The following is a 21,650-nucleotide window of genomic DNA, read 5'->3' as shown; positions in this document are numbered from 1 at the left end:
TTTATTTTACAATATATTTTGTTTTAAAAAATGTTTTTGGTATTTTTAAAATTTATAACTTTGTAATCATTTTAAAAAATTTATAACATAATCTATATAGTTTTATTCTATATTATTTTTTGGAAATAATTTGTAATAATTTTTTATTAAAAGAATTTGTATATTAAATTAGTAAAAAAATTATTATGTTAAGAGATAGAAGAAAGTGCAATAGAGACTCATGATACAATTTTAGATACATTAAAAATATATAATTCTCTAAAATTGAAGAGACAAATATTTGAAACTTCAATTAGTTTCGGCAACCGTGATAATTCATAAATTTCAGATCTAGATATATAAATAATATTTATATTTCTTAAATAAAAATATAAATATTATTTATATTGTCCCTCCTTTTTCATGTTTTTTTAAATAAAAACATTATTTAAACAACTAATTCATTGTCACCGCGGCTGGTGATCTATATTCAATATTTGCTGTCCATGATATATTTCAACAACTAATTTCCTACTTAACAGATTGTTAAGGCAAAATTAAGATATTTTTAGTGGTATTTCAAAGATAATTAATGAACCTTGTACATTAAATTAAACAATTAAGGAATCGATTAGTTCGCTAAGCGTGGCTGCTTCTCCGAAGCAAATCGCCGAACCGCCTGAGGATCTGCCTCTTCTTCTTCCGCTGCGCCGACGAGTCCCACACGCCCTCCGCCACCGCCTTCGCCTCCTCCTGATCGTCCTCCGCTGCCATCCTCTGCTTCGGCGAGTGCTCCGCCAAGTCAAATATGGACCCCTCAAACCGGTATATGTCTCCGCCGGCCGACCGCCGCCGCCAGTTCTCCGACCGGTACTTCGCCATCCGCTTCGCCTTCGACGGCTCGAGATCGATCACCTCCGGTGAAACCAGCAGGCTCTGTAGCTCCCTGACGCTCTCCAGCGCAGCCACCTCTCCTTCCTTGGCGCACTCCGACTCCTGCCTAGCCACCTGGAGAGCGTCCTGAAGCTTCGCATTCTCCCGCCGGAAGATCTCCAGAGCCTCCTTCACCACCGAAGCCTCATTGATGGCCTGCTTCACGATGTCCCGGAGCTTTGCCGATTCCTCCCGCGCCGCCCGGTGCTCTTGCGCCGCCCGCGCACGGTCCATCCGAGCATCGGCCAGCTCGTCCTCGCACGTCCGGACGTACTCCAAGAACCCAGCCTCCTTCGCCTGCCACGTCACCAATGACTCCGCCGCCGCCGCCTTCAGCCTCCTCCCCTCCGCCTCCGCGGCGCGTAGCCCGGTGCGGAGCCGCTCGATCTCGCCGCGCGCGGCCTCGAGTTCCACCTTAAGGCGGCTGGACTCGGTGGTGACCTCCTTGAGGGCGACCGCGAGCCCGTCCATGGCGCGCTTGCTCTTCTCCTCCGCCGCGAGCGCTAGGCGGAGTTCCTTCCGCAGCGCGGCAACCTCGTCGCTCTGGTGGCTGAGGGACGTCGTGGCCTGGAGCGATCTCAATTCAAGCTTGGTTTCCTCGAGCAACATCTTGGTCTGCTCCAGCTGCTTCGTTTGGAAGGTCAAGGATTCGAGCATACGGAGCTCCGATTCCTTGGCCTTGCCGAGCTGGGATCCAAGCTCCTCGATGCTGGCTTTGGCTTGGACGTGGAATTCCCGATCTTCGAATACTTTCCATTGCACCTCTTCGAGTTCTTCCACGGCTCGGCATCGGTCCTGGACTTCTTTTGCCATTAATTTAATTTCCTTAAGATTAATTTTGTCCGAAACAGAGCCAACGATAGATCATGGAGGAATCGGCAGGGAATAGAGTGCGGGAGGGAGGGCAAGCCGGGAGTTGCTTACAAATTAGAGAAGGCGAGGTTAAAGGCGCGCCGCCCGCTTGGCAGTGTAGCCAGATTCGGCGGGCCGGGGACGACAAGGAGAAGACGGTACGGTACGTGGTTTGCATCACATGGAATATAATGGTTGACTTAACTACGAGTCCCATATTTAGTAGCGAAGGAAGGAAGGGAAGGGGTTGACTTTGTAGTTTGACCACCAAAACCTTAATCGCAAGTTGAGCTTAATTTCCTATGCTTTCCTTTACGAGTGGTAGTGGTGGCTATTGATCACATCAAACTTGGTATATATATTGCTTAAGCTTCATAGAGCTCAGGGTACCGGTATCCATCTATATTTCTTAGTTGGTGTCGAAATCTTTTGCCAAACAAAGTTCAAATTCTGCTTTGCTTGTGTTGCACAACAAAGATAAACCAGAGTCATGCTAAGGCTAGATAGAATTGGATATGCTACTGCTTTCTTTTCTTTTCTTCAGCAAAAGATAGAATCTGTCACTCCAACAATCCCACACAGTTGATCTCACGACCATCTATAAAGAGATAAATTGGGAAACTGTAGTACTGCTTTCTCTTCTCCTATCCATGCAACTTGGATGGAGGATGAACTTTAATTAGCTTGATATTGAATCTCCTAATTTGGTTTTTATTAACAAATACCAAGTGGTGTTTTGATGTGTTGTCAAATAAGTTTAAATTTGATTTTATTGTGTTTCTTATATGTGTATCTAAGTATATCGGGACTTGAGAGAATATACAAATACTTGATGGCTTAGAAGCATAGGAGATGATAAAACCTTGGCAGAAAATGCAAGTAAGCGAAAAGAATGATACAGAAAAGAACTGATGTGATTAATGCATCCTAGGGACGAGGAGCTGTGGAAGTTATTTCGGTGGAATGAGAAGGATGCATGAGAAAGATACGGAAAGACTCGGTGCATCCGAGGGATTAAAAATTGAAATAAAGTATGCTCAAGGCGACCGGAACTAGGTCCAAGAGATCGAAGAATCATCTAGACAACTAGAGAAGATGAGATCAATGAATGATCTAGTATAGAGGTTGACCATTTTCCAAGCGATTGGAGTCGTCGCTGTGAGTCATCTAGACTTATTGTCGAAACGGATTAAAACGACAACCACATTAGCAATTTCCAATCGATCGAAAGCATCCAGACGACCAAAGGCCACTGAGTCATCCAGAGTTATTGTCGAGCCATTGTTAAAGTGGATGAAAGCTTGAAGACACATCGGCAAATTCTAGACAATTGAAAGTCTTCCAGACGATCAAAATGTGTCATGTCAGTACAACAGTTAGATTGAGATCAATGAAGTATATATATATAACTCAAGCTCGAAGAACAAATATAACACACTTTCAAATACTTCTGTTCTATTTTTCTTACTGTTTGTACTCAATCATTGAAAGAGGCTTCTCTATCTCTGACACCTTTTCAAAGGGGAGAAGATACCAGACATATACCTGCATAGTTCTTGGACTATCAACCTATATGGATTGGTAAACTAAGTAAAGCATGAACCTATTTCTTTTATGTTTCATTTATTTTGCTAATGTATGTGTCTTAGCATGAGAAATTAAAGTTTTAATTGCAGGTCATTATTCACTCATCCCCTTTAGCGATCTCAACCGCTTTCGCACCAATAGTTCCCAATAGTTTTGTGAGAGTAGATAAGGATTCCTCTAGATGATCAACATTATTCTCCCAAAAGAACAATTATCAAAGTCTTTTTTATTAGTAGCATAATGTTGTTGCTCGTGTGTTTAATTCACACTTCCAAAAAGACTTTTTATGCAAAGTTTTCGATAATCTTCCAAATTTTAATTACAATTTTTGTCTTCTCGATTATAACTAAATCAAGAATAAGTTTCCAAGAGCATTACGAACGCAATGATAATTTTATATTACCATTTTGACCATCAAAAAAGTTATCAAGGTGTGTTAACTAAAACATATCCTAATTAATATTCTTTCACTCCTCCAAATTCACCCTAAGATTAATCAGTCCGAATGATTGGATATCTGATGCTAATTAAAAAAAAATTGAAACCTCGAAGAATTTGTCTTTGGTTATAAGTTTGATTTCAAATGATGATGTGAACTTGGAAGAAAGTTAGAATTTTGGAATAAATTTCCTCTCGGAGTTCGACTTTTGTGGCTTTTTCCAAAGAGGCCTAGATTCACTTGACTAATTACACCTCCATCCATCAAGAACTCATCACTAAACGACATAAATTACCATCAACTTTTGCAAGTTTTCTAATTTTTTTCTAATTTTCTTAGTATCATATTAGATACATGAAAATATTCTTTATTTAAAATGAAAGTTTCAAATTAATTTTTGTTTGAATTCTTCAATCTAAAAATTTTTAAGGGAATTTATTTTTTACACCTAATTATTTTAAATGTAATTTACTTTTCTTTAAATAAAACACAAAGTTAAAAAAAAAAAAGCAAGCCAATTAGTAATGCATATATATATATAATCTTCTAATTAAACTATAGTATTTAGAAGTCCATATATCAACCAACTATTAATAATAAATAAAAACAACTACTAAACTATAACTTGTTCTTAAAATTTAATTAAGATGAGTAAAAAAAATTCAAGAAACTATTCAAAGTCAAAGAGGGAACATCATCTAGAAGTATAAAGGGTATGGCATATGGAGTCTCGATCGCTTGTATAGATATATATATATTATTGATGTTGAATATTATTATTTTTGCTCTCTCAATCAAGAAAAGTGGAGAGAGTTTTGGATTCTTACAAGAAATCTATAGTGTTGATGGCTCTCAAGTCAGCATCACATCTCTATTAGTGCTACAGATTTACACGAGTTCCATTTGTTAGATAAGGATTTAGGAATACGAGTTCCATTTGTTAGATAAGGATATATTCCTAAATCTGTAATCTGTAGCACTAATAGAGATGTGATATTATATATATATATATATATAAAAGAATGATATTTGCACTTTTAAAATGTTAGTACATGAAATCAAAATATCTTCATAATAATATGATATTGTCTATTATAATTGTCCCTATTGAGAGCCCTATGAAATTAAAATATCTCCATAATAATATAATATTGTTCACTTTGGACTTAAGTCCTTGTGGTTTTATTTTTAGATTTTACCAAAAAGACCTCATATCAATGGAGATATCTTCCATCTTATAAATTCATGATCTTTTTCATATATTTATTTTCAATATGAGACTTTGATTGTATCCCAACATAAAATACGCGACCGAGTGCAACATTAGAATCGAAGTGCCTGGAAGAATTTCGAGCACCTGAAACAGTAAATAGTATCATTTTATTTTTTTTTTACGATTGATTAAGTCATTTAAGATTTTTTCCTTTAGAGTTTAGGGGTTGGGTTATAGTATTAAATATAAAAAAAATTTAAAATAAAAAAAATTAATTATTCACGGAGTGTGCCGAGTTGTTATCCAGTACTTTTTATCCGGCCTACCCCATGAGCAATTAAATTTTTTTCACTTTAAATTTTTTTTGTGTTTAATACTATAATCCAACATCTAAACCCTAAACCCTAAAGGAAAAAATTTTAAATAGTTTAATCGTAAATAAACAATAAATAATCAATTATATATATATATATATAATCGAGAATAGTTAGGTTTTAATCATCAATTAAGGACAAAGTAGTTAGGACAAAGTAAGGTGAGCTTGTTCTAATCGAACATGGCTTCCGAAAAATACTAATGTTGATAATGACAATTAGCTCACTCTTTTTGAATTTCCAAACTCATCTCGATCGTTAATAATCATGAACGAGAGTTGGTGTCGGTGCGAGTGCGAATTCTCTCTACCTTTTGCATTTCATCGAATGTTAGTTCTTTATGGAATTTTAATTATTCGATCGATTGATGATCATAAGGTCTCACTTTGTTAAATTTAGAGATCAAATTTCAAAAATAAAATAAAATAGAAGGAAATAGTAAGATGTAATATTTTGAGTAATTAATCTAAATTTTATTAAAAATATGAAAATTATAATATATATAATATTATTGGTGAATTAAGATACTTATAAAAAAGTAAAAGATCATGATAAAATTCAAAAAAAAAGTATAAAAAAATGGCTAAATAGTTTTGAAAATAGGCTCTCTAAATAGCTCCAATGCGGTTGCGAATGGCTCAACTAACTCGAGCATTTGAGAGGTTGATGGGTTCGTGCGAGGTCAAACCGATTTGAATGAAATCAAGCGGGAGGGAGGTTGAGCTAAATTATGGTTAGCCAAACTCACACTCATCTACCTACCATCTCTAAATGTAATCCAATTAATTCATCAAGCATTACTATAATATTTAATTATTCGTGCAATTGGGGACAACATTAATAAATAAATATAAGTGTATAAAATATAAAAAAAATATATTTTATTTTGTGTGTATGCATGAGTCCTTGCTTTTTAAATATAAATTTGCAAAAAATGAATAATAATGTAAAAAGTATAAAATTTATTAATTACAATAATAATGTGTGCATATCAATTCTTATAAAGTTTTGTCGCTTTATTATTTGAGGGTTGGCAGAATTTGACTGGAAGCTTGGTGTTATTGATAGAGATAGACTTTCTTCCATGCATACTTTGAACAAACTTAATGGATCATAAAGCTTGATGTTCATTGTAATAATAAAAGTCAAAGTTTGAAACACACAAAAAATGAAATTTCTAAATCCATTTCTTAAGAAATACGTTTTATTAAGTTAGTAGTAGTTATGAAAATTGAAAAATATTGTGAGCTAAGTTAGAAAAAAAAATTTTGGTAAAAATTATAGTTAAAAAGCCACATATTCTATTTTTTATTTCTTAAAAACCCTTATTCTAGTATTATTACTATAGTAAATTTAGTCAAAATTGCTATAACATGCTCAAAATTATCCTATTAATTTTAGTTAAAATTATTCAAAAATTAATAAAATAAAGTTGGTCCAATTTAATCAAAATAGGTTAAATGTTATTGAAAAATAAGGTAGAATCTTTTTAATGATTTTTTTATAAAAAACAAAGCCCCTTTTGACAATAACTAAAATAAAGGATATCTTTTTAATTTTTACCCAAAATTAAAAACATATTTTTTAAAAAAAATAGTTATTTTATAAATTAGAAATAGTGAAAACTACTATCCTTCCTTCCTTCCCCTTCTTTTCTTCTTTTATTTTCTTTTATTTTGTTTTGTTTTGTTTCCCCTTCTTCTTCAATCTCCTCCGTTTGCTTCTTCTTCCCCTTCTGTCGATCAGTCCGGTCAAGCAATTCCATCACTTCAATTAATTCATGGAGTCTACCAACAGCGGCAGCATCCAGTCCTCCAGCTCCGGCGACAACGAGGAGTACGACGCCGTCATCGACTCCCCAGCTCCCTCCTCCTCCTCCACCTTCTTCTTAAACCTCCCTCCTCCTCCTCCTCCTCCGCCACCGCCGCCGGCAACCACTCATCCTGCCAGCTCGTCGATCTTCGACTCCTTCTCCCCTTACTTCGCCCCCTTCCCGTTCCCGCCTCAGCCGCCGGAGCACGCCGCGACCTGGCCCTCGCCTCCTCCTCCTCCTCCTCCGCCGCCGCTGCTCTCCGCGTCAGCGCCGTCGAGCGCTCGCGGCGGTCCCACTCCCCCGCCGGTGCAACCCGTCGCCGCTCCGCGAGGCCCCAAGAAGCGCACGAGGGCGTCGCGGCGGGCGCCGACGACCGTGATCAACACCGAGACCTCCAACTTCCGCTCCATGGTGCAGCAGTTCACCGGCTTCCCGTCTCCGCCCTTCGCCGCCGCCGCCGCCGCAGCGCCGCAGTTCCAGAGCCCTGGCCTGCAGCTCGATCTCTTCGGGTCGTCGGCCGCCGCCGTCCCGCAGTTCCTCCTCAGGCCCTCGGCGCAGAAGATGATCCCCTCCCCCGCTTCCTCCTCCGCCTCCCCCTCGCTCTTCGACCACTTCATCGCGAGAAGCAACCTCGCGGGCATCGGCAACTCCTCGATTACTAGCGCCGACGTCGACGGCGCTCCAAAATACCACGACAGGTTTCCCTTGTCCCTCTTCGAGCAACAACCCGACGCCGACGCGGCCAATCGGGGCACGGAAAGAGGAAGCTTCATGCAGCCGTCGTTTCGCCAGCCGCAACGAGCTCAAATGGCACAGCTGCGGGCAGAGTTCGCCGGAGGCAGCCTGGGGAGCCTCATCGCCACCGGCGCCGCAGCCGCCGCCGCCACGAATATTACTAATAATAATAGGCCGAGGACCGACGCCGGATTATGCTGGGACGTAAATGAGCAAAGCGGGGAGGAACGCAGGCCAGCAAGCTCGATCGAAGACCAACAACCTTATCAGAAACTTTGGCGACCAAATCTAGATTGAATCATGTCTGAAGAAGAAGAAGAAAATCTCTCTCATGAACAGATATTGCTCATCAGTATCAGTAAACAAATTTTTTTTTAATTTTGGGCAAGAATTATTGATATAAACTTTAATTATATCACAGACTTTTCGCCTTTTTCCATTTGATGGATTAAAAATCTCTTCTTGAATTTTCACTCATGGAAGAGTATGAATTAGCCACAAAAATGTACTATCTCTTCTTGATAATAAAAACATTCAATAAATGAACCAATAATTGAAAGGAAAAAAAAAGAAAAAGAAAAGCGAGATGTGCCTGCACTTTGTTTGGTAAGATACCATTATTTTTTTTATAATTCAAATGTTTAAATTCTGCTGATTAATTCTGAAAATAAATAATTTTTATCTTGATTAGTCTAGAAGTAGATTTTAAAATATTCATCCCATTAACATTCAAATTTTTATTCATTTATTTATTCTCTTAAATATTTTACTACTGTACCAAAGAATCCACTGTTTTGCATTTGTTTGGCATGAAAGGAAAATATTATTCTCCGGAATATAAACTCCACCGGCTTAGTGTTTAAGTACAGATTGATGACATTTTATTAGCGTGTGCATGTGCAAATAGTTGCATAAATTATAAATTTTAAAAATATATGATAATTTTTTTATTGAAAATAAGCATGCTGAAATTTTGGTCCATTTAACCGTTTCAAAAATGTTTTAGTTAAAATTGTTCCATGGTTATGTAACAATTTTGATAAAAATAACTTATATGACTATTTCTAAATTTTTGATCGAAAATATGAATAATTTTAATGATCTTTCTCTTATAAAATTTGTAAAATAAATAAAAAATAGTCATGGAACAATAGCCTCCTACAGTATATACCTATCTGTTTAAACATTAAATTTTTCACAAAACTGTTACATGACTATTATTTATCGTTTTGTCATTTTGTAAATATTATCTATTTAAACTTGTATTTAAAAAATTAATAAATAAATCAAGTAATTTTAGCCAAAACTATACCATAACTATTTTTTTTATCACTTTTAAAATGAAAAACTTTAAAATATATAAGTTTATGAACAAATTATTTTCTTCAAAAAATATATATGCAAATATGATACTTTTAATCAAAATTAGTCATATATTAATTTTGATAAAAAAAAATAGTTTTATCATTTTCTTCTCAAGTTTTCAATTTCAATCAATAAATGCAAGTCATTGAAGTTTGTTTATATTTTTAAAGTGATCAAAAGATTTAAAAATGACCATATAGATTTTTATTTTTTTTCCAAAATTTAAATAGATAGGTGATTATTGAAGTTGATTTTTGTAAGGACTATAGAGCAAGTTTCTGAAAATAATGATATCTAATTTAAATTTTATTCTATGATTCGTAACCGAATCTAATATAAAATATATTATTATCTACATTTCCCTATTTCATCTGAAATTAAATTACATTTTAACAATTTTTGTTGTACTTATAGTCTATTTTGTTTTGTCTACCTATAGGTTGGGAGTTTTTGAGTTTATGCAAGGATTGTAGGTGTAGAGTCTGACAACAATTGTTCATATTTATCATGTAAAAAGTGTCCCAAGAAGGTCACCCTGGTGGGTAATAAATTTTATTGTGAAAGGTGTGATCATTTTGATGTGATATGATTTATTTAAATATTTATGTTTTGATAGGTTCAAGATTCGAGCTCGAGTTTTAAACAATACTGGAAATGCTCTTTTCCTGCTTTGGGATAGAGAGTGTGTTGAGCTTATTGGAAAAATAGCTTTCGATTTAAAAGCCGAAATAAAAAATCAGGTTTTCTATTATCGGTTGTAAATGTCTTTTTCGAATTTTTATTTAGGTAACATATATATTTTTTTTCTAATTGTACAATCTATAACCAATTTAATTTAATTATATTTTAATTATTTATTCAAACACTCATACTTACATGGGCGGATGTATTAAGGGGCCCCGGGGGGGGCCATGGCCCCCCAGCCCAAGTTGAACATTTAATGTGTTTAGATTAAACCCTTAGGGTTACTGGTTAATAGGTTTTAGGGTTAATGGGTTGTTGATCTATTGAATCCTAAACCAACCCGATAAGCCGATAAGGAAACCTAGAAATCGCGAGTCTGCCTTCGTTGGGTCCCGATCGTGGGCTCCCCCAAATATGAAATCCTGGATCCGCCCCTGCATACTTACTCATTTTAATTGTTAATTATATAAAATAACGACACGGGTTACTAGTATATATTGTAAAAGACAGTTTTTAGAGTTACCAAAACATGTTATGATCCCATAGTACTTTTGACTAAAAATATTACTATCCTTTTATATATATATATATATATATATATATATATAAATATGCACTATAAAAGATCAGTTTATACCTGCTTTCAAATTTCTAAAAAAGCTTAAATAATTATTATAGTAATTTTTGAAACCAAATTGTGATATTGTTAATTAGCTTTGACTGTTATTATATTTTTATTTACATTTATCTTTTTCATTAAATATTTTTTCCCTAAACTTATAAAATCTGACTTCTATTACTTTTTTAAAAAAATAAATTTACAACTTTTATATCATATACTTTTTAAATTTTTTTATCATTTAAAAGTTTATAGTAAAATGTACATCACTTCTCTTTATTAATTTTTATAAATTTATAATTCATGTATTAGTTTAAGTTGTATATATATATATATATTTGATAATCTAAATGTCTAAAATTGGAACTTCAATGGTCTTCCTTCTGCTTTATTAAATTTGAAGTACAATTTATGCACACTCAAAGATCGATCTTTAGAATCATCTCCATTAAAATTCAAATTTTGATCCTCTTATTTACCTTCTGAGTGCTTTACCATTGCACTATACCCGTAAAAGTGGTTGAGTCTAACAAAAATGGATTTGAATGTGAACATTGCCAGCAAAGTGGTCGGCCACATGGGTGCGAGGGTCAAGGTTTGGTATTATTAGATTCTTTGGAAGAAGGCTACACGAGTTTCTCTTCCAAATTATTGGATCTCATTTTCTTACTGGAGCCTCCTTCAATGGACAATGTTGAGGTTCATGGTTAGAGGGTGGAAAGATGAGTAGTTTTAGTATTTAGATGGAGAAAGAAGGTCTAAATTAGCACAATTTGGTATTTAGACACTAAGAATCTTCAATAACAATGAGCATTTAAGAAGGGAAATCCATGATAGAGGATCAATTTTGGATACTTGAAAAAGGAGTAGCAAGCTTTTCAAGCATGAAATAAATAAACAAAAACAATGTATCAAAAATGATGCATGACTTAGTGTGGCCACAATTTTCTAATTTACTGAACTTACAATTCGAGTTTCCGCTTGAGGAATGAACTCCAACTTCCGATCAGAAAGAGTTTGTATCAATCCTAAGATTTCCGTTTCTACATATCTATTAGAAACTGAAATAACTCTTGATTTAATCAAAATTAAGGTAGAATAACACAATAGTTTTTTACCATTGTCTACTGCATGCAAGTGTTTTTAGTGTATATCATACATAAAGCAAAACCTCAGATGCATACGATCAACACGTACCTCTTGTCAGTCTATGAGAAACACTTCAGTCTCTGTAAATTAGAGATGAATAGTTAGTGTACAGAAGTTTTAGGGTTTGGACACTATTTTTTGTCACCCACCTGTCTCTCAACTTCGAACAGAGATTCAGAAAGCTTTCTCTTCAGGATTTCCTTTTCCAGTTCGCAACTTTTGTGCTTGGTATCTGAAGAGAGAGATAAGCCAACTATAATGCCCAGCATATGCAGTGACTTTGTACAAGAGATGGATTACATGATAGCAATAATTAGTGCAAATCAATTGAGCATGAACTAGCAATGAAGAAGAGATATTTTGACTTGCAGCAACAAATGGAGGAAATTTTGGTCAATTCTCACCATAATAATAAGTTGACAAGATCGTTATGCGCTCCACTGGCTGAAAAAGAAAACAAGAAAATGTTACTACACAGAAGCATACTAGCACTTTTGAACTAGCATATGTAAAGCTTCTTTTGTTGTGAAAAGTCTGTCATTTTTCGTCGAGTTGATGTTTTTGCAATTTCTACTGTACACGGGGGTTTCTATACGAGGGACAGAGAGGAACTGCCATGATACATAAAGATAGCCTACAAATTGTGAGCTACAAGGATAATAGAAAAATACTCAAGTTGAGTGTCAACTTGGTAGATCGGACAATATTGGATGGACTAAAAGTTATAACTACCCTGATTTTCAGATTGCTTATTGGTTAACCAGTGGAGAATTTACCATAACAAAAATCCCTTCACGCCGTGTAGGAAGCTCTTCCAGTCTTCTTAATGTCTCGTCACCTCTAGTCAATTTTCCAAAGATAGCATACTAAGTTCATGTAAAATCAGAAGTCAGTGGTGAGAAAATATTGATTTGATTGAAAATATAAAATTGTCCAATAAGCAAAATACCTTGCTATCGAGGTGAGGTGCATCTCCTAAAAGGATAGAGAATGAAGATGAAGCACTATCGGGATCAGAATATCTGAGGAAGAAAAAATCAAACTAAGATACAACAAAAGGGTTAAAGTGTAAAACATGGCTTTGCATTTTCCATAATAAAATAGCTTGTTCTTATTAAAATTGCTCCCTTTGTCATCTGCTAGGTCTTATTGATGAAGTAAGAGAAATTATAATTTAAGAGTAAAATTACTATCAAGTGTTTGTTTGTGTTCCTAGAATGCATAAAGACAATAAGCAAAACAACAGTAAGCAAGAGCTAAAGATGAAATTCATTGCACATATTCTTTAAATAACAAAAATGGATAAGAGATGCTACTTATCCTCCAAGCTTGCTCCAACAAAAAATAAAATAAAATAAAAACAATGACAACAATCTTTATCAGAACATCATTTAACAATATGCATTTGCGGTAATTGGAATTTCTAAGTCAAACTATAAATAAGAGGGGAAAATGCATACTTTGGACAATCCATAAACAGCAATCAGCAAAAAAATACAAACACATTTTTTTTCAGCCTAAACCCTATAAGATGAATTAAGGCAGATGGACATTTACAATAAGTTACCTTCCCATTGAGAGGATGCCTCTTACATGTTTGACTTCACTAAATTCACCAATAACAGTTTTCTCAGCTTCCAACTTTTGTTCTTCATTCAAAGGAGCACTTCTGCCTCCTACAACAGCAGCCACTTGTGCAACAAAACCTTTATCAACCTGCCAATGACAATAAACTTTGTTACAGAAGAAATATCTACATAAAAAGGTGGATTAGTAAGAACACTACCCGAAAGAAGTGATTTGTGTTATAGCAGCCAAGCTGCACAAGCTTGAAAATATGCTCCACAGTTTTGGGAGCAACATCAGGGAAAAATCCAAACTCAATGTCGCCATAGTTTGTCTGCACAAGAGATAAAACAGTTGTAAATATTACCTAAACACAAATTGAATTTTAATTTAAATTACCAGAAAGCATAAAATTAATTTAACTTTAAAACGATGTTTTAAAACATAATGACAAAGAACATTTTCACAGTAAGAACGGACAAAATGATGAATATTGCATAAAATTTTATACAGGACACTCTTAAATAATTTAGGATAGTCATCTCAATAGAAAAGTAGTTCAGAACCAAGAAAATTAATAAAGATCAAACTGTTCAAATGCTTAATCCTTTGAGCTCAACTGATGCATATCACCAATAGTGCACTACCAACAAATGCCTTCACAAACATGAAAAGAAAATTGATACTTGTTCTTTGAATCAGCAAAGAGAATAATTCAAAAAGTCAACAACAACATCATATATTTTGGTCTACCTTGGGTTCTTAGACATTTTCACGTGAGACAACCTACATTTTTACAAGAAATTCAAGGAAAGAGAAGATATAAATAATTATAATTGGAGCTGGTTTTCAACGAAGCAAGAAACAAGTAGCTTTACAGAATGTTAGGTGCCATGATTTCATTTACTTCCCCTTGTCATCAGTTCAAGCTTATGTAGTTTTTGAGTGTTTGTATTCCAACCACCAGAGGCTGTAGGGTAAGAAAAGCTCTCTATTCTTACTTTAATCTCTAACCCACTACTCCTTTTCATTCCTCATTGACATGAAATTTGCTGCATCCCATACTTTCCTAAGAGAAATCACACTGAACATAAAATATTTGTCTATTTTTTACTGATATACAAACATACAGCCACACTTGTTAATACTTACAGAGATCAACAAAATTGTATGCCTTTATTGATAAACCAAGCCACAATATCTCCGACTAATACATGCACATTCAACACAATTCAGAATGATTCACTCGTATGAATAAGACTATTTTCACAAGAGTAACTGTATTACTCTTTAAATTGTTAAATCAAGTTGTTGCTCTGATAGACATATTCAGTAGACTAGATTATGATATATACCAATATATTCATGTGTTTTAGTTAGATTCTCATTAGTTAAGTTACAATCTGTTCAGTTTCACAGAAATTGAATCTCTATTATGTTTATTCATATGTCAAATGATTATAAGCCTTAATTTTGTTTAATTAGTTTCTGCATGATTAGAACTTTTATAAATTATATCTGAAGATAGGTTGATTGATATTAATACTTGATAGCATCCTGAACCAACTTTGATTTTTATAGCAGACAATCATCCCTAATTCCCTTTTTCACAAACAGACAGACAACAGATTGTGATGAAACTGCCCTACAAAGGGTAAAAACTAATATACATAATTTCTCTAGATGGACAAAATGGATGAAAATGTGGCATATCATACTTGGATTAATTATAGCCTTAGGTAAAATATCTCCATTTGAAGCCTTTAATTCCAGAGATGTCTCAACTCCTTCGACCAATAGTACCTCTGGCAAATCCCAAAAATTTATGGAGTTCTAACTAGTTGTCAAAACTATGAAGGAAATTAAACATCTCTGCAAAATATAAATTCTTAGTTGTTTATCCAACAACCTATATAAATGTATAAAGAAATACTTAATAGCTAAAGAATTATGAATAGCACTGGAAGAGACATAATTTAGGGCAGTGAAAAGGTCGTGAGATTTCACTTCATTTAAGTTCAGCAAATTCAAAATTATAGGCAACGTTCTCATTAATGATTAGATCCAGACACTCCTCAAAATATGAACCACCACATCAAAAAAAATCAGAAAATCCTTACGGAATCCTTCTTACATGTATGTAAAAGGCATATCTGGCATGCATGTGAAAGCATAAGTTTTGAGACTTAAGCAACACATAGCAAGCAGGACAAAAAAACTATTTATCAGAAAACTATACAGATTAGAACTACAATACAGAAGAATAAATTTTACTTCTTTCTCTTTTATGATACAAACAATAATTAGAACTATTTATCAAAAACCATACAGCAAAATTACCTAATCAAATTCTTATGTCATTATTTTGGTGCTTGTTTAAGTCCATACAATGATTGGACTAACTTTACTCTTTCTTTTTCTGTTCAAATACGATAAAATTTTCAAGTCGTCCGATATAGTTTTTTTCTTCTAATTATCCATAAAGAAATACTATCTTAACATTCATTAATTTAGGAATGGATGTCAGGGCAAAACGATTCAAATGGTGGTAATATTTTCTATACACGTATATCTATCAGAATAGTCTATATCGGCCTTTTGTTGAAAATCTTGAATGCTTTGTGCTCGAAACAATCTGAGGCAAAGCTATATAAGATCGTGAACATTAAGAAATTGAACAAAAGGAAAAGTTCATTATTTGATTTGAAGGCATAAATCAAGGAACTTCCATCAATGTCATCGGCGAGAATTCGCAAATGCATGGACGAAACAACTAGCTAACCTAGTAAAGTCGACTATTTCCGACACAAACAGACAATATAATCTAAGTACACTGAGTGAAGAAAAAGAAGATTATGGTTAAGATCAAGATCAAGATCTGCGATGATACTGCCTCTAACAACATGAAAAATTGCAATCGAGGAGGAAAAGGGGAACCTGGAATACGACGCGACTGGTTCCAAGAGCAGGATCAAGGAAGGCGGAGGCTGGATCGACGACGGCAAAGGAGAGGTAGTAGAATAGCAGGAGAAGCGATGGGAAGCATCGGTTCTCCATCTCGTCGCCGCGGTAGCTTCAACTCCGAAGATTTTCCAAATTCGCTTCTTCTTTTTTTTTTGATTAATTGCTCATTTATTAATCAATTTGGCCCCTACAAAATCGAGATTATCATTTATATCCTCCAAAAAGCAGAGCATGCGTACGGCGTGACAATAAGAACATCTAGAAAAAGTCTTTTATAAAAAAATAAATAAATAAATATCAGTCAGGTTTTTATAAAATAAATCTCAATCCCTTAGATAGTCGGTCCAGTCCCATAGAAATTTTCCACCGACCACCAAGTAAATCGGGAAGCGCATACAGCGGCAGATGCCCAACATTTTTTGATTGTGTTCTCCGTTTGAAAGAAAATTCTTACAAATCCGCCGTAATTGGAGATTGAACCATGGATCCCTGGGTCACAACTCGAATATCCTACCGTTGAAATAAAACAACCGTACCTTCCTTTTGATGATGGTGGACGATCATGATTATTTTTTGCTATTTATTTATGTTCGTAAAACAGTATTTTCCGATCCAAAACGGATCCAAACTGATCGATTTACTGTTATAAATCCATCACCCAATGACCCATGATCATACGTGAAAAAGTAACTCAAGAAATTATAATTAACTATAACAGAAAAAGATATTGATTCGACTTCGTCGAGATTCAACTTTTATCCACTTCAATAAATCTGTCCCGATCAATTTACTGCCATAGAATTCCCATTTCATACTACTTGTAAACACAACAGTACAAACAAGGTAGAAATGGTCATCACTTAGCATGATCTACAGGTGATATACATACAAATAAACAGCCGTAGCTAACCGATTCAGCTAACTTGCTCTTCATGCAGACAGAAATACAATCCAGACGAGCACAGACAAGCTCACCTGCACCAAGATCTCGAGGATGCAAGTTTAAGAGCAAAAGTACATAGCCATCGCTTAACAGAAAGCTTCGCAATAATTATGACTCTAAGCACTTCATCGAAACAACTTGGCTTCAGTTAGGTGGCCAGGATGGTGGTGGTGGTGGTGGTGGTGGTGGTGGTGGTTATGACGACGATGATGATGAGCACCCAACGGCTCCTTGTGCTTCTGATACTCTGCCGCGGGAAACAACTTGGATCCCATTTCTCTTTAGGTTCTCGCTTTGTTTCTTGGGCAAATTTCCTTTCATAGATAGCTGCCTCTTGAGATGGCTTTTACTCAGTAAAACCATCCCACCATGTTTTGGCGCATGTAAAGCGCCTTCCACACAATCACCCGCTTGCGCGCAGCTCCAAATTCTGGAAGGCCCTTCCCCGGGTGATTTCAACCTTCGAAATCCATTTTTCGTTCGACAGCCAGCCCAGTTATCAGAAATATTCTCGTGCGACTTTGAACAAAGTGGACACGGGGGATCATGTTTGGATATCTTGGGGGTGGTTCGCTCTAAACATTCAGAATGATACACATGCCAGCATGACAGAACACTTGCAGTTGGCAAATCTCCGCTGCAAACAATCCGGCGGGAGGACCATGGTGATCTCTGCGACAACAACCTCTCACATAGTCCGCATTTGGATAACTCATGTAAAGAATTATGAGGACTAGATTTGAGTTCCAATAGTTCACAAATGTCCGTGAAGTCAACAATGGCAGAGTTATCCCAATGCACTGGCTCCTTCTGGAGGATGGCACTGGTCTCTGATAAACCAATAGAATGAAGTTCAGCCAGTGGTCTGATAAATCTATGATCAGTATGTAGACTGTTTCCAGAGATTGTCGAGAAAACATTACTGTTTTGTTCTTCACCTCCAGCAATGTGGTCTGGAACTGATAGAGGATGAATGGCCTTTGGCATGAAAAAGCGATGACTTGAGAAACTGCAACCAGCAGAACCATGAGATTTTGATATAGCATCATATTCACTGCCATCTGAACGTGAGGAAAAGGAACCATTAAAGGATGGAAGCCCCAGTTTTCCCTGTAGATCAAAGGTAAGTCAATCCAGATCATTGCATAAAGAATCTTAGTTGCAATCATGAGTGCGATAGAGATACCTCCACAAACCGTGGGATGACCAGTGGTCCAGATACTGGATCTGTATATCAATGAAACGACTTTTGCTTGAGAATTCATTGCCCACATTTGAGTTAAGTTGCAATCAAACAGTGTAAAGATATGTTCATTGTGGCCTTAAAATGCTGAACTAACATAATTCGATGTAATTATCAACTCAGAAACATTCCCAACCAAAGTACATAGTGAAGCTCTTGGTTATGCACCATGTCTTGCAAATCTAGAGTTACATCTAACTAAAATATGCTCACAGATGAAGTTTAAATGCCTGTGAAAGGGTAAATTAATTCCCCTGATGACAACACATAACAGAAAGGCCAAAATGCATCTTTAATTGTCAACTGAGAGTACATGGTGAAATTCATGGTCATGCAGCCATATCTTGTAATTCTAGGGTTACATCTAACCAAAAGAGGTGCACAAATGGAGTTTCAAATGTGAAATCTCGGGTAGAAGGTCAAAACAATTTAAATTTCCTTGATGACAACACATATAATAAGAGTACAGGCAAATCCAACTCTTAATCCTTTTAGAAAATATTAAACAATGGCTGCTTTGAAATTGAAAATAAAAGAGAACCAGGAAACCAAAACCATTCCATCAAATCCATGTTAGTCCCAACAGTTGGGATCAGCTACATGGATCTTATGCCTCCATTGAATTATGTGCAATTAAAAATATAAAAATTCACGTTTTGATATCAGTAAATAGAATATCCTAAGTGGGTAGACAAACAAGAATAGCTAGACAATAACAGCTACCATTGAGTTTCCTATAAAATGCCAATATGCTGTCAAATCAAGTGCATATGATAGACAAGAACCAAGTTTTTACAAGCAGAATAATGAGCAAATTCAAAGAGACACCCATCAAATCCAAGCTTGACTATTTTTTCTTTTCAACTTTTAGCCAAAAATTTATCTTTAAATGGGAATGATTGAACTCTATACCTAATTCATAATGTCCCCAAGAATACAATATTGTTCCATTTGCACAAATATTGCTAACCAACATGCAAACCAAGTATATAAGCTGCAAATTTGAATTCTACGAAAATAACCATACAGGACTTCCACAGAACCACAGTTAACCTTTTTGAAGTCTAAAGAAATTTATTCATAAAATCATCAATTTCCAAGATAAAAGAAAGAGGAATCCAAGTTTCAGCTTACCTCTGATGTATTCCTCAATGCTGGCTCCTTGTGTAACGGGGGGTCTCAAATGATAGTTTTGGAAGCTATCAGAAGGGCTACTGGTGCATGAAAGAGCACCATCAGAGACAGAAAACTGATGATTAGCAAATGACTCATTCCTCTCCCAACTCCTGGAACTTTTGTCATTCAACGAAATGGAAGATCCACAGTGCGCAACTCTATCATCACCTTGTGAGCCAAAAGAAAACCCTTCTGCACGAAAACGATAGTCCCACCTTGTCGACAAGGGCGGCGAGAAACTTGAGCTTGTTGGCCAAAATGGTTCATTGCATCCCACCGACCACTCCCTACTTGTAGCCCTAGAACCGTGTGGCCTAGCGGCCACACAACAAAGCGCCCCTATCTTAGCTACAACTTAAAAAAACCCTACTCTCAACTTACAACCGATCAAAACCAAAAATCACCACAAGCACACCGCACCTGCACAGTTCTATCAAGAACAATATACGAAAATATGTTATTCAAAAAATCAAAGCCCTTATGCTTCTCGAAGTACCAACTCCAACCCTGAAGTAGTGGCTCCTGACCTTTGCGGTTGTTCAGAACTTTTAAATCACGAAGAGAAGGGGGCGAATTGTCCAAATTCACCACCTGAGGCGAAAAAAAACGATCTTTACAACGAGAGAATCTTTAACAAAAAACAACCCAGAGGAAACAACCGGAAGAAGCAAAGGTAGATAAACTATGAAACACCGACAAAATCTATTATGCAGACGATGATTCATCGGGTTTCTATGATCAGCAACTGAATCTTACAAGTCAAGAAAACACTAAAAAAAAGCCATTTTTTCCCCTAGTGATTCCAAGAGAGTAACTTACAGAGATTTAGGTACAACAAATGGTGCGTCACTGGGAAGAAAGAATGGATGGGAGCGGATTCGCGGTCGGAGGGGGTACAAAAGCCCTAACGTGGGTTTCCAGTGTGAAGAGGAGAAGGGTACTGTCGGACTCAGAGCCATGAGGATCTGTCGGGCTCGGAACCATGAGAGAGTGAAATAAATAATTTTCCAATAATACCCTCAGATTAATTATAGTTATAGCCATCCATTTAATTTAGATTTGTCAGATTAATCCGTCTTATAAAATAATTTAGACCGATTTAAAAAATTTTATCAATCTATTTAAAATAGAATCAAATGGATTGATCCCTTTAGATCTCACAATCCACTTAGGTTGATCTACAATAGGCTTGAATTGATTTATAAATTGAAAAAATTTATTTATTTATTTTAAATTTTAAAATTAAAATAAAAACTCAATGAATTAATTAATATACTTTATCGATTTAAATTCATAATTTAAACTTAATAAATTTAACTTGATCAATTTAAATTATAATTTTTAAAATTTTTTATTTTTTATTTTTTAACAGACATGTAGATTGACCTGTCTAACTCAATAATCCGCTCTTGGGTTGAATTGGATTAAAAAATTTTCAATTTGTCAAGTTGGTGGGTCAGTCTACCCCACCCCATCATATAATAAATTTTTAGTAAGTTGATCTGCTCCGTCATGAATTCGTCCGTTTGACAGCTCTAATTATAACTTAAAGAATTTTATTTTTTTTCCTTTTTTTTTTGGTCAAATGTCTCACTGAAAATTTTAACCATAAAAATTTTTAATTTTTAAATTTTTAACACACACATATACAATTATTAATTTGAAAAAATTATTCTCAGTTAATTCCCCATATAACATTTTAATAATATAAAATAAACTTATAATTTAAAAATAATAAATTTTGACTAATTTTAAATTTGTTTATGTTAGTAGAGGCAAACTAAGTCTTTTGTTATTTTAATAAAAAATAATCACAAGTTATTTGTAACTAAGACATTCTATTTCAATTTTATTTCATGTCATGTAAATTTATATTTACCAAAATAATTTTTTTAATGGATTAAGGAAAATGGCAACTAAAAGAATCACACCTAAGCTAATTGAGAAATAAATAAAATATATATATATATATATATTAGATTTAACTGATTAATTTTGTACTTTTATATGAATTTT

At 35.1% G+C, this 21,650-nt stretch overlaps 4 protein-coding genes across 10 annotated transcripts; 1 reads left to right on the top strand and 3 right to left on the bottom strand.

Annotated features, from left to right (window-relative positions):
• Positions 1-618: 618 nt before the first annotated feature.
• Positions 619-1,725, bottom strand: LOC141816669 (uncharacterized). The gene has a single exon (XM_074704410.1). The coding sequence runs from the start codon at positions 1,723-1,725 to the stop codon at positions 619-621; it is 1,107 nt and encodes a 368-aa protein (XP_074560511.1).
• A 5,326-nt stretch (positions 1,726-7,051) lies between these two features.
• Positions 7,052-8,507, top strand: LOC141816706 (uncharacterized). The gene has a single exon (XM_074704455.1). The coding sequence runs from the start codon at positions 7,158-7,160 to the stop codon at positions 8,220-8,222; it is 1,065 nt and encodes a 354-aa protein (XP_074560556.1). The 5' UTR covers positions 7,052-7,157; the 3' UTR covers positions 8,223-8,507.
• Positions 8,508-11,503: 2,996 nt separating this feature from the next.
• On the bottom strand, positions 11,504-16,396 carry LOC141816698 (peptidyl-prolyl cis-trans isomerase CYP23). Of its 4 annotated transcripts, none has more exons than XM_074704444.1 (9): positions 16,246-16,396; positions 13,529-13,642; positions 13,310-13,458; positions 12,692-12,764; positions 12,519-12,608; positions 12,147-12,186; positions 11,892-11,974; positions 11,792-11,822; positions 11,504-11,596 (listed from the first exon to the last, which is right to left on the bottom strand). In XM_074704444.1, exons 1-8 carry the CDS (start codon positions 16,363-16,365, stop codon positions 11,802-11,804), a joined length of 690 nt encoding a protein of 229 aa, XP_074560545.1. In that variant the 5' UTR covers positions 16,366-16,396; the 3' UTR covers positions 11,504-11,596; positions 11,792-11,801. The 4 variants fall into 4 exon arrangements, with proteins under 4 accessions (XP_074560545.1, XP_074560547.1, XP_074560546.1 ...); XM_074704446.1 differs by having other exon boundaries at positions 11,508-11,592; positions 11,791-11,822; XM_074704445.1 differs by having other exon boundaries at positions 11,512-11,621; positions 11,791-11,822.
• A 717-nt stretch (positions 16,397-17,113) lies between these two features.
• LOC141816667 (uncharacterized) lies at positions 17,114-20,606 on the bottom strand. Of its 4 annotated transcripts, none has more exons than XM_074704408.1 (5): positions 20,454-20,606; positions 19,593-20,225; positions 18,402-18,442; positions 18,139-18,325; positions 17,114-18,045 (listed from the first exon to the last, which is right to left on the bottom strand). In XM_074704408.1, exons 4-5 carry the CDS (start codon positions 18,200-18,202, stop codon positions 17,411-17,413), a joined length of 699 nt encoding a protein of 232 aa, XP_074560509.1. In that variant the 5' UTR covers positions 18,203-18,325; positions 18,402-18,442; positions 19,593-20,225; positions 20,454-20,606; the 3' UTR covers positions 17,114-17,410. The 4 variants fall into 4 exon arrangements, with proteins under 4 accessions (XP_074560509.1, XP_074560507.1, XP_074560508.1 ...); XM_074704406.1 differs by having other exon boundaries at positions 17,114-18,325; positions 19,593-20,064; positions 20,162-20,225; XM_074704407.1 differs by having other exon boundaries at positions 17,114-18,325; positions 19,593-20,054; positions 20,162-20,225.
• Between the last annotated feature and the right edge of the window lie 1,044 nt (positions 20,607-21,650).

This window comes from Curcuma longa, unplaced genomic scaffold (assembly GCF_044706935.1).
Source record: "Curcuma longa cultivar G26 ecotype Majalengka, Jawa Barat unplaced genomic scaffold, ITB_CL_G26_1.1 contig_17752, whole genome shotgun sequence".
In the NCBI taxonomy this organism is placed as follows: Eukaryota; Viridiplantae; Streptophyta; class Magnoliopsida; order Zingiberales; family Zingiberaceae; genus Curcuma; species Curcuma longa.
This window is presented reverse-complemented; position numbering and strand designations above follow the sequence as displayed.

Bases quoted from the DNA above. Each gene is read 5' to 3' on its own strand.
- LOC141816706 (XM_074704455.1), top strand. From the start codon at position 7,158: ATGGAGTCTACCAACAGCGGCAGCATCCAGTCCTCCAGCTCCGGCGAC.
- LOC141816667 (XM_074704405.1), bottom strand. From the start codon at position 18,202: ATGCCAAAGGCCATTCATCCTCTATCAGTTCCAGACCACATTGCTGGA.
- LOC141816669 (XM_074704410.1), bottom strand. From the start codon at position 1,725: ATGGCAAAAGAAGTCCAGGACCGATGCCGAGCCGTGGAAGAACTCGAA.
- LOC141816698 (XM_074704444.1), bottom strand. From the start codon at position 16,365: ATGGAGAACCGATGCTTCCCATCGCTTCTCCTGCTATTCTACTACCTC. The intron at 13,459-13,528 runs GTAGTGTTCTTA...TGTCATTGGCAG, and splicing joins ACACAAATCACTTCTTTCGG to GTTGATAAAGGTTTTGTTGC. The intron at 12,765-13,309 runs GTAACTTATTGT...TTTCTTCCTCAG, and splicing joins GGCATCCTCTCAATGGGAAG to ATATTCTGATCCCGATAGTG.